General features: G+C 49.2%; 1 protein-coding gene across 1 annotated transcript in view; it reads right to left on the bottom strand.

Annotated features, from left to right (window-relative positions):
- Window positions 1-2,976: 2,976 nt before the first annotated feature.
- Window positions 2,977-12,445, bottom strand: part of CNGB1 (cyclic nucleotide gated channel subunit beta 1) — a 69,732-nt gene continuing 60,263 nt past the window's right edge. The window contains exons 31-32 of the mRNA XM_087420181.1: window positions 8,951-9,170; window positions 2,977-5,787 (exon numbers count right to left, since the gene is read on the bottom strand). Of these exons, the coding sequence (XP_087276307.1) occupies window positions 5,512-5,787; window positions 8,951-9,170 (496 nt within the window). The 3' untranslated portion in view covers window positions 2,977-5,511. The remainder of the gene's footprint in view (window positions 5,788-8,950; window positions 9,171-12,445) is intronic.

The following is a 12,445-nucleotide window of genomic DNA, read 5'->3' as shown; positions in this document are numbered from 1 at the left end:
AAGACAGTGGCCTTCAGGGTCTTTTCTCTTGGCGATTTCTGTCTCTAGCCGGGGTGCTGATTCCCTGAGGATAAATTCCTTTACCTGAGGTTTCAATTTCCTCACCTCTAATTTGGGTCTACTAATTCCCTTCCTGATCACCTCACAGCAGCGAGGTGGACAAGGCTACTTGAGCGGGAAAGCTCTCCGAAACCCACAAAGCACAGACACCTGTATTCTTAGCACTTCGTTGTAAAAGACAGCAGAGAGCGAGGGCTCAGTGGAAAGGATCATGAATGAGGAGGGGTCTGTCCCAGGGGTCCCTGCTGCTGTGTCCCTCTTCAGGACAGGGAGGGAGCTGGGGAAAGCCCACGTTCTCCCTGGGGGACACGTCGCTCTCTCTGTTGGTTTCCCTGCCACAGAGAAGTACTTGAATTTGATCTTAGAACAGCCCCCTCTCTCCTCTATTCCTATCTCTGAGCGTCTCTTCCTGTTGTTTGCATTAAGAACCCATAAGTGCTGTTCTAGACACCCAGAGTGGGTGGCCCAGATCTTGAATTTTAAATAACCAGGAAACTCCCAGAAGCACTTTTGTCTGCATCAGTGAGGTTTCTTTCACTGTGAGCGACAAAAACCAACTCTGACGGACTTAAGCTGAAGGTGACTACTGTCGGGGGAAGAGGGAGAATCTCCCTCCGCCCTCTTCCTTAAGGTTCTTATGGCTGGCCAAATAATTAACAAGACAGGTTAGCAGGAGAAAATAATACCAAGTTTAATAACATGTATACATGGGAGAAACTCAGAAACGAGCAACTCGTCTCTCTGTCTAAGCTGCTTGCTTAAGTATTGCAGCTAAAGGCGAGGAGTGGGTTGGGGGTGGGTAGTGGCCTGGGACTTCAGAGGGCAGGAAGACAATTCTTTTCGGGGTCATCTATAGATAATGTGGTCAGGGAGAGACAGAGTTTTTTGATAAAAGGGGCTTGGTGTCCCTCCCATTGTAACATCTATTTTACATTATCATTACAGCCATCATGATAGAAGATCTGTTCCAGGAAGGAGCCACCATGTCAAATTCTTTAGGCAGTTAGTGGGGGAGGTGAAATGTCCTTCAGAGAAAACAATCAAGGTAAAGAGATATATTTCAGGGTGGCCAAATTTTGATCTCCCACACTACATTCAAAATACACATGGTAGCCAGCGTACTTAGGGAAAAGCTGGAGACCAGACCAGGAAGGCCGGGAAGCCTGGTACTAACAAGGATCTGAGCAACAGGAACGAGGGGTCTGTGTGGTCAGGGCCAAAGTTGTGGTGCACCTGTGCCCACTTTCGTTCCCTCCCTCTCCGTCTCACTGATTGTCTCTCAGGAGGTTTCCAGCTGCAGGTGACAGAGATGGGGACTAAGATGGCTTAAATAAGAAAGGTATTTCACCATCTCACGTAACAAGTACTCTGGAGATGAGCGGTTTCGAGGTTGGCTTGGCGACTCAGGCATGTCACAGTCTGCATCTCTGATTCTTTGGCTCTTCGGTCACAAAATGGCTGCTGCAGCTCCAAATATATTCTCCCAGCAGTGTGGCAAGTAGGAAGAAAGAGGGACAGCAGCAATAGGGGGTTTCTGTTTTATTAAGGAGGCCTCCTACCATCCTTCCCTTTATAACTCATTGGTTAGAACAGGGTCAATGGCCACCCTTAGCCACAGGGAAGGCTGGGACAGTTATTGTCTGGCAGAAGGGCTCAGAAGAGCAGTGACTGGCTTACACCAGGGCTTCACCCCTGGAGCTGGGCATCTTGCTGCCCAAAGCTAAACCACGGTTCTGTTAGTGAGGAAGAGGGGCAATAGCTCTCAAGATTCAGATTCCCAGGAAGGAGAGCCAATGGGCCTGACTTGGGTCCCCATGTTTGACTCACGATGCATGAGTGAACGGTAATCTTCTAAAAGGGAGCAGGATCCTGTGGCTGCAGGAAGGGAGATGGATGCTGAATGCAAAAAGACACATCTCCCCTTCCCTTTCCCATGGGCCTTTTCAGACATCAGGTGGTATTCCAGTCCAGACACGACAGGCTGTACAAATTGTGGGGCCCGGTGCAAATAAAAATATGAGACCCCCTTGTTTAAAAATTATAAAGAATTTGAAGATGGTGACAGCAGAGCATTCAATAAACACAGGGCCACGGGTGACCGCACAGGTCACACATCCATGTGCTGCCCTGGGCCCAGCCCAGATGTAGTTATTGTCCCAAGAGAGTAAGCCCTGGTTGGTGTTTTAGGGTCTGTTTTTGTATGAAATTGGATTAAATATGGATGGTGGGGAAAGCTGTGATTTATATTGTTATAACTAATGTGGTCTTTGTACAAACTCTCAGCTAAAGAGCCAGGAAAGAGGTGATCACACCTCTTCTGTGTATATAACCCTGGGCAGAGGCAGGATTCAGAGAAGACAGAGTTCTCAGGGGGCTTCCATTCTACTCCAGCTGTAGCAGAGTCAAGGGGATGATAGGTCGGCTTTATTCCTCATTTCCATTCAGACTTGACAATGCCAGTCTATTATTTGCCCATCACAGTGGCCCTGTGTGGTGCAATGTATTATCTCCATCTTACAGATGACGTCATCGGGACTCAGAGAGGCCCGTGGACATCTGTGGTACATGGTCGAGCTGAGATTGGAAGCTAGGCAGTCTGACTCCAGAGCCCCTGTACATCAGCACTCTGCATCTTTGAACACGTCTAATGGGGTTGGGGAAATTGGAAGCAGTTGGCTTGGTGAGACCAGAGGTAAAGGGGCTGTTTTTGAGGTGTTTAGAATCCTAGGGGCCACGGAGGTTTGATAAAGCATGCCACAGGGATATCTCTCCAACAACAGGAATGCAGGATAAATTACACCCCAAGGATGTCGATAGGAGACCAGCTAGGGAGCCTGAGCCAGGAAATAACTTAGTTTTTCTCACAAAAGTGTCTGTCATACTTGGTCAGTTTCCAAAATGAATCCACAAGCCAGGAACATTTGTCTAAATACTTTAATTAAAATGCATTGTAATAGGATGAATGCCAGACTGTAAATGCAGTGTTCATGTTCACTAAGAAAACAGATGAAAATATTCCAGGTAGCTGAATACATCTTGATAATGAAGTTTTAAACAGCTTCTTGGTTTTCATTTTCTTTAAAATATTTATGTAATTAAAAAAATAACTTGCTATTCATTTTCTACCAAAATGCAGGAAATGTTGAGACATAATAAATTAGTAGAGATTCAACACACATCAATTAAGGATTCTGTTTCAGATGCAGAATGACAGTATTCCTGAGTGGTACCATCCATGCCTTGGCTATCAACCAGTCCAAGTCTATTTGGAGAATCATGCCAGCCTCAAATTCAATTAATTGAATATCCAAATTTTGTGAAAGTGTCAAGTTTTCTGAGATTTCTCAGTGAATTTAAGACACCGCTCATCTCATTTCAAAAGCAATTTTCTTTCCAGGACAATTCTTGGGAACCTCAAGAATCTCTCGCCTTATATAATAAGCAGTATTCATTCCAGGGTTGATATCTAAAAGAATAAGTACATTCATATAAAAAAAGATTCCTTATAAAATAGAATCTCACAGTGAAGTTGTCCTTAAACCATTCTGCCATCTACTGAAGGGCAATCCGTTTACTTTACTGATATATGTGAAATACTTGCTAAAGACAGAAGTATTTTCTATGCTTGGATCTTAGAATACGTAGTGCAAATACGGGGATGATAAATGGGGATGGTAAAGAAAAAAATTAGCCAAACCCCCAGACCTTCCCTATTTAAAATCAGTGTTTACCAGTGAAATTATGTCTATACGAGACTATTTATTACAGCATTATTTTTACCAGCATAAGATTGGAACACAACGCAAATGCCCATCAGTGTGAGAGCGGTTAAATGTTATATTATATGCATACCATGGACTAAATTGCAGTCACACAAAAATAAGCATGTCCTTAATGTGCTCATAAGGAGCAATCCCCAAAATAAATCAAGTGAAAAATAACAGCGGCTCTAGTACATTCCCAGTCGTATGTAAGAAAAAAAAAAAGGAAGAAAACAAGAATGAATTTACCTATTTCCTTGTGTCAGCTTAAAAATATCTCTGAAAGGATACACAAGAAACTGACAATAGTGGTTGCTTGCAGGAAGGGGACCAGGGAGGTTGGGGTAAGGGGAGAACTTCTACTGAGTATCCTTTTGTACACATGTAAATGTGTTATTACCTATTAAAATTAATTAATAAAAATTTTTTAAAAGGGTAAAATAATGTCGCTCATCATTATAGCCAATGTGATGATCACTCACATCACATGATATGTCATTGGCTAGATGAATCCGTTTGTCACCCTGGGGTTTGGAAACGCTTAGACCAGCCTGGGAACTCCCACATTGTTTAATTTTTCGCAGGGGAAATGAAGGTTCTACTTTTCTTTCGATGGATTAAAACACACATTTGCAGCCCCCCAAAGGCCCCTTCAGCAGTTCACAAGGTTCCTGTAATTGTATATAAAATGGGCAGTATCTATTTGGAAGTCCAGCCTTTTTGTGTTCATGGTTGCTGGTGGAAACACATGGCCCAATGCTAGTTTTTATTTTTCATCACCAGCTCCCGCAAGAGCCATTCAGTATGCAAATAAAATCCTCTTAATAAATATTCATTGACTGAATGATTCTTTTTCTTTTCTTTTTTTTTTTTTTTTAAACTATAAAAGCAACACGACTTGATCTGGAGAAATCTCAGGAACTTCAGTGGCGTGGGCTGTGAGATTTCATCTTCTAGGATTAATGGAAGTCGCTGCCATCATCGCTATAGCAAAGGTGTCAAAAGCAAGTAATAGATTGATCCCTGCTGAGGAGAAATGAGTGACCGGCAGAGCGGATGCTCAGAAACGCTCCCAGCACCTGCCCAATAAGTCCACTTCCATTTTACCTGTTCTGAGATAACGGTATCACTCACAAGTGAATAGTCTGGGGAAGACAAGCGCTAACTACCTGAACGAGCATCACGTTGCTAATGCAACCGCCCAGCAAAGAAAAATAGCATCGCACGTGGGTCAGACGCGCCATAACGTCCGCTTAGTCAAACGAACAGCACGACTGCCCTCTTCTCTGCCGAAATGTTTTCCGTCCTTGAAATGTGGGAGTCAGATCCTTGAGGGAAAACCCCAAACATTCCATAACCCTTTACTTCTCTTCCCATGTCTTGGAGCCCCATTCTGTCCGCTGCCTGTGAACTTTCAAAATAGGGAAGAGTTTTGTTCTTAAAAATAACAACAGTCGGCGGAAGGCAGGGCTCTCAAGTGACAGTGGGAGCTGAGGGACACGAACACTTTATGAAATTTGTTGGTTTCAAGACCAGCCCTGCGAGAAGCTGATGTCCGGGCGGGAATGTTGGCGCGGAGGTTAAGGAGAGCGACTGAGGCCACTACCGCGGAGCAGCGTCCCGGCCCGGGGAGAGGAGCGCGCGGCGCCGGGGGCGCGGGGCGCGGGGCGCGGGGCGCGGGGCGGCCGCCTCACTCCGTCTCCTCCTTCTCCTCGGGCATCTCCACCGACAAGATCTGTTCGCCGGGGTCCGGGCCCGGGCTCATGCGGATCCGCACCGAGTGCTCCTCGGGCTCGGCCGCCCCCTCCTCGCCTCCCTCGAGTCTCGCAGGGGAGGCAGGTGGCGGAGAGCGCGCGGCCGGGCGCTCCGGGGCCGCGGGCTGCTCCGGGGCGGCCTCCGCCGGGGCCGAGGGTTGCACCTGCGCGGCCGAGCCCGCCTCTCCCGCGGCGTCTCCCGATCTCTTGGCCTGGAATCCGGAAAGAGTGACTCGTGAGGCAGAGAACCTCCAAGGGGTCTTGGGTACCTCCCGGTTCCCGCCTTCTCGACCCGCAAGGAGGGGAGGATGGCGGAGCGCGCAGGGAGTGAGATCTAACGGGTCGGGGCCGAGCCGCATCAGGGTTATTTAAATGGTAGAAACAATGTATGATGGGGAAGTTTAAGGATTAAAAGTCGCGGTCGGATTTAGTGGAAGGTCTTGGGGATATTTCAGGTCTCTGCTGATTTGCAGGGCTGGAAGCGACAGTGCAGTTTCCAGTTCAAGGGCTGAGCCCCGCGCCTGAGCTATTGAGAGAGGAGAGGCTGTGACCAGCAGGGGGTGCCACCATGGCCCCTGCAAAGCTGAGCTGGCCTGCCCTGCCCGCCCCAGTGACCAGGGCTGGGTGCTCCTGGGTGAATGAGAAAAACTCTGAGCAAACACCGTTAAGGCTGATGAGAGCAGGAGCAGCGGTGGCCTGGCCACCTTTCTGGAAGGTCTCAAAGATTGAGACCCCAGGGGAAGAATGGGCTAGGTACCCCTGGCATTAGGCTGAGCCGAGCCCGTGTTTGGGGACTCGGTGGGTAACTCCAGCCTCCCGCCTGCAGGGTTCCGGTGGACGCTGGTCGTGGTTTTGAAACCGAGGAGGAAGGAGTTAAAATTTCCGTGGCTTAGGGTGAAACTGTCCCTTGTTCCCACCAGGTTAACGTGGGAAACAAAGTAGCCGATGTTTCTGAGCTTGCCTTGCAGAACAGCAGGAGGACCGCTGATAAGAGAGTGGCTTGCTGACAGCCGCCTGCCTAAGCATGCACAGGAGCATTGAGACACTAAAGTGACTGATTGTAAACTTTAGATGTCACAGACTAAAAATCCACTGCGTGCAACACATAGAAGACCCGGAATTTGCACGTGTGACCCGTGAAGAAATATGAAAGACAGTCGCGCCTGTGCAGAGGACTCTTAGAAATTCAGCCCCCAAGGCCACATGCTCCCCCCTCCCTTACCTGAAACCCCAAATAAAAACCCTGGCTGGTAGCTTTTCCTGGAGTTTGGGATTACAGTATTAGCTGCCCATTCTCCTTGCTCAGCACTTTGCAATAAAATTCCTCCTTTCTTCCACTACACCCTGTGTCAGGGATTGGCTTGCTGCCGAACAGGTGAGTCAACCCACTTCAGGTTCAGCAACAGTCTGGGTATCAGTAGGGAATCGGGTGAAAACGCAAGCCTTTGTGGTTACCCATGGCCCCTCCTGCCCTGTCTGACCCCCTCTCTGCATGGAAGGAAACTGGGGAGGAAGCAGCCCCCAGAGGAGGAGGTCAGAGTGGTCCTCAGCTATCTAAGAGCCGCTTGAGGGGGTGGTAGTGAGTTTAAAGTGAGAACAGTCAGCATGCTTCTGTGGAACAGAGACCCCCTGGCATTCGCTCAAGTCATAGGGTGTTGAAGGAAGGAAAGGGGGGAGAGGGGGTGATCAAGATGCTCCTAGAACCCAAGGCAGCCCTGGGGACCAGCCACTCCCCCTGTCTCGGTGTTTCTGCATGTGTTGGCGCACCTGTTCCACCTCCCCTGTCCACCCTAAACTCTGACACACACTTCTAGGACAGGATGCCCAGATGGTGCCCATTATGCGACTTCCTGAAGCATCCTGCTATAGATGGGACCAGAGGAATCATGGGAAGGTTGGTCAAGTGCTTCTCCGTGTTCAAAGTGCTTTTATAAAAGGTATCCAAGGCGGCCTGCTTCCTCTCGACAATGCTCTGTGGCAACCATGAGTATCTGGGTCTCAGAAAGCTTGAGGAGCTCCCCAGGTCACAGAGCTGGCAGTGACAGAGCCGGGATCTGGACCTGGGTCTTTGGACTGCTATTTAAGAGCTCCCTGCACTCTGTCGTTCTGTCCTGGTTGTTCTGAATTGCAGGGAAATGCCTTTTATTAGAATAGTCCTGCAAATTTAATTCATATCTCCAAGCCGCCTGGGTAGAGCAACGTGCCCCATTTCAGATAAAGCCTTTCACTGTATGAAAACACTCTTGGAGCTCGTGTCCGCTCAGCCCATCACAGCAGCCGCCACTGAATACCCCAACTTGCCAGCTCCACCCTGCCCCTGGCCGTTTGTGAGCCAGGCAAGCACGTCTTTCCTCAATCTGGGGCCATGGGAGGCTGTATCCAGAGAATATCTTGGAACTCCAGGTGGCTTTGATGTCACTCCCCAGAGTCCTGCTGTCAAACGACCTCGGGACAGGTCCCCTGGACTCTGACACCAGCCTAGATTGAGACTGAGTTCACCGGGCTCCTTTGAATTCTGTCACATAGACAGCTGCCCCCTTCCTGCCGCTGAGCTCCTGCCTAGCCCCCACCCCGTGGCCTCCCTAAGGGACAGTCATGAACAGCCATAATTAGTGCAATCATCCTAATTGGCATTCTCGGCATTAGTCACAGAAAAAAGTCCCAGAACTAATTTTTAAACTCCCTTCAGATTTAGGGGGGGGGGGGGCAGTCGGCACTGTGCCTCTCAGCAGATTTTTCTTTCAAATCTTCTAAATTGTCACAGACACAATATTAAATATGAGAACATCACTGGCCTCTGGGGAGGGACGTTCCCTGCCCGCACCCACCGCTCCTACCTCTGCAACAGCACTGGGGCTTCCTTTTTCGGAAGCCCCCCCCCCCCCAGTCCAGAGTGTGTGAGCCAGGCCTCTCCAGAGCACCACATCGAATGGCTCAAGACTTGACATGTGACCCACTTCTGTCCGATGACAGTGGCCCTGGGAGTTTTGCTGGAATTACTGGGAAAGAGGCACCTCTTTCTGTTGGGGTTGCTAAGCAGGAGGATGTGATCCTGGAGCTCTTGGGGGCCTGCCCGGGAGTGGAGCCATCCCTGAGGAAGGCAGAGATGGCAGGGTGGCAGACCTCGTCCTGTGGGCATCCTCGGAGCTTTTGGATCCAGCCTTGCCTGAAGTTTTCAGTTCCTTGACCCAAGAAATTCCCTGATTTTCAAGCTAATTTCAGCCTGCACTGTGGCTTACATTTCTGTCACTTGCAACCAAATGAATCCTAACTGATATAAAAGGAGGGGGAAGATACCCTAAAATTAAACATGGGGTCCATTCTCTGAGGCCCCTGGGCCTGCTCCTTGGCGGGTAGTTGAAATGGACGGGTTACCTGTTCCAACAGCTGCTGCTGCCTCGCAGCCGCCTCCAGCGCAGCCAGTTCTTTGAGTCGGGCCCGGAGGTGGGCCAGCTTGCCGCCTTTTGCCCCCTTGGCGCCCAACTTTCCCGCTGCAGCCAGGGCGGCATTGAAGAGCTTGGGGGTGCCCGCCCGGGGAGGAAGGATGAGCACGCTCTTCTGCTCCTTGGGCTTGTTGTTATTTCTCAGCATGCGCCTGAAAGAAAGCAGCGGCTACTAACACCACAAGAACACCCTGGGACAGAAGAAAGACTCGTTTGTGGACGGCCCTTTAAGTTGGAGTTGTTTGATGGTGGTTTTTTGGGTTAACAACTTTTAAGTGCCTTTTCTGAGCCAAGCACAGACTGAGTGCTTCATGCACAGCATCTCACTGAATGATCAGAATAACCATATGATGTGGGTCTTATGGTCTGCACATTATAGATGAGGAAACAGAGGCTCAGAGAGGTTGAGTAACTTTTCTGAGGTCACACAGGAAACAATGAAGGACACTTTAACACATGGAATCAGAAACAGGATGCCCAGATGAGAAAGGAACCACAGCTTTTTGCTTCTCCTTCTCCTTGAGCTTCGTTGTAATTTCACCGTCATGACCATCACCACTGTCAACACTCACTGAGTGTCTGTATGTGTCGGGCCCTGTGCTTGGTCATTTACAGGCAGGCATTCTCTGCTGACCTCTGTGATCCCTATCCTGGTTTTCATGCCTCTGTGTGGTCCCCTCCCCTTGAGGCTGAGTGGGACATGTGACTTGCTTTCAACCAATAGAAGACAGCAAAGGAATATCACTTTGGTGACTATACCACATAGGGTTGTGATCTCTGTCTTGCAAGGAGACTGTCTCCCTTGCTGGCTCTGATGAAGTAAGCAGCCAGGTCGAGGGGACCCGTGTGGCAAGCACCTGTGGGCAGACATCGGCCAACAAGTAGCTAGGAACTGAGGCCCCCAGTCCTACAACCACAAGAAAGTGAATTTGGCCAACAACCATGTGACCTCGGAAGCAGATCTTTCCCCACTCAAGACTTAAAATGCAACCCAGCTCTGATTATAGCCTTGTAGCAGACCCACCTAAGCCGTCCCCAGACTTCCGACCCATAGACACTCTGAGATAATAAATGTGTGTGGTTTTATGCTCCTAAATTTGGGGGAATATTGTTATACAGCAACAGATAACTGATACACACTCTGTCGTTTAAGTTTCACAGTCGTCCTCACAGGTAGGTCCTATTATTCTGCCTCATTTCAAAGGAGGATATGGAAGTCCAGAGGGGGTGAGTAATTTTCCCAAGGCCACACAGCTGGGAAGGGGCACAGCTGGAATTCAAACCCATGCCTCTGACCCCAGCACCCCAGATCTTAATGAATATAAAGCAACATCATAGTCACTATCTTCTCGGATGCTGACAATACTCCTGTGACATGGGAAGGGCTGGGATTATTGTACCTATAAGAGTTGGGGAAACTGAGGCTCAGAATGGAGGGACTGACATGCCCAAGGTTGCTCGTAAGTGGCAGAGGCAGAATTACAACCCAGATCTAAATGCAGTATACCGCCCTGCTTCTCTGAATAAGGATAGAATTTTCCATCTGACAGAGCCCCAGCCTTTTATAAGTAATTTTTCACGCTACAAATATGTGATGAGCGGTTTGGCTCAAGAACAAATGAATTTCGCCTGCAATCTAGCGGGCCTAGGGTCCTAATTGGCAAATTCATTCATCAGACTTCCAGCAAAAGTTGTTTGTTTAAAAATGAGGCCATTACAGGCTGCTTATCTAATCAGAGGCAAGGGATTTAAATTGTGCATATTGCTATTAATTGCCCAAGACGTGCATTTTCTACATGAGGCTCCCCCAGGAGGACACAAACACGATAATTCGTCAGAGGCCTCTAACATGCCCGGCACTGTCACCTGTGTCATTTGAGTCCATAATTCACGGCACAACAGTCTGTGGGAAGGGTCGGCATGGTACTAAAATGATGTACAAGGAGCGTCTCTGAGACCGTGGCTGATTGCTAATGGCTGTCTCTGTTTTGCAACATTGAGCTGGCTTCTGGGACATTTCCAGATTAAAGAAATTTATCCTCATTTTCAGGTGATGTGTTTCACTATAATTAGGCTCAAGCATTCACCCTCGGAGAAAGTGGCATGCTCCATTTCTTGGAGCAGCCAAGCCAAAGAGCTGAGCACTTCACTTCTTGGGGGCCTCAGGTCTCCCCTCTGTAAAGTGGGGAGCTTAGACAGAATCCCACACGTGGCTCTCACCAACTCAGATGTCCTCAGCCCCATGGTTCTCAGACTGCTCCTCTCCTTTGATGGGCAGGGCTCATACATGATCCCCTGCCTGTCTCCTCAAGCTCGCTTCCAGACAACCAGCCTCTCTGAATGAATCACGTTCACGCCACAGCCCCCAGTCCTAGGCGCCTGTCCTGCAAGGCCTGTCAGCGTTTCCTCCTTTCTCTGGCTGCCTCACACCAGCACCCTGCAGGCACGGTCAAGAGCGAGGCCTCTGCGGGATCCTAGCTGATCTGCCAAACCCTCACCTAACCCAGCCAGAGGAAAGGGATTGCAGCTAAAGCGTGGTCTCCCTGGGCAGCGCTCCTCTCGCAGGGGGAGGGAGGGAGGGTGAGGGGACCCGGTGCCAGTCCTGGGACATAAACAGTCAGCGCTCATTATTCGAGGTAGTTCAGTTTTATAAAGTCCCTGTGAACACTGAATTAGCGAATACTGAACCATTGCTTCTAGAGGAAACACAGGGTGAGGTCTCTGTGAGCCTGTCTACACAACAGTCTCATCAACTGATCAATACACAACCTTATCTTGTGTGTGTTTCTGTTTAAAGACATCTTGTTTAATATACACTGTTGATTCATTAACAACGAACTCAAGGCCGACAGCACTGTAACTCAGGCCCGAACAAAGGCACATCCCAGCCTTCGCGCCCTTAGGAACATGGGACGACACTTCAGCACGACACTGGGGGCTGTTCTAAATAGCAGTCACCAACAAGAATCACAAAAACGTGGCACACCATAGACCGGAAAAAGACACTTGTTTACAGTAGGAGCTGAAGCAAGAAGGCAGAACGTCAGCTTCCACTGGGACGTGTGCTTTGGGCGACTCAAATTTTTTGCTTCTCTGAGTGTGTCTGCAAATGACCGTGACAGCCCCGAGTGTTGATTTCGGGGTTACGAATAAATTTTAGTGAGTAGGCGAATTGCAGATATGGAATCCATGGATGATGAGGATTGACTGTACTTTCTGGTCCCTCGGGAGAATAGGGGGAAGTGGGCAGACTTTGTGGGAAAAGTTCAGGCAGACCAGCCTTTGGAAGGGCCCCGGGGCTTCTTGGAGAGCAGCCAGGTAACATGAGTTACGGGGCAGTTTCTTCCCCAGGGGACCCCAGCACCTTGTGTGTATGAGGCTCTAAGTCAACACTACATCCACTCACCTGGGCACTGCCAAACGGATC

Source organism: Ceratotherium simum, chromosome 30 (genome assembly GCF_057802395.1).
Source record: "Ceratotherium simum simum isolate JZ-2026a chromosome 30, ASM5780239v1, whole genome shotgun sequence".
In the NCBI taxonomy this organism is placed as follows: Eukaryota; Metazoa; Chordata; class Mammalia; order Perissodactyla; family Rhinocerotidae; genus Ceratotherium; species Ceratotherium simum.
Note: the sequence above shows the minus strand (reverse complement) of the source record. Positions and strands in the feature narration are given on the sequence as shown.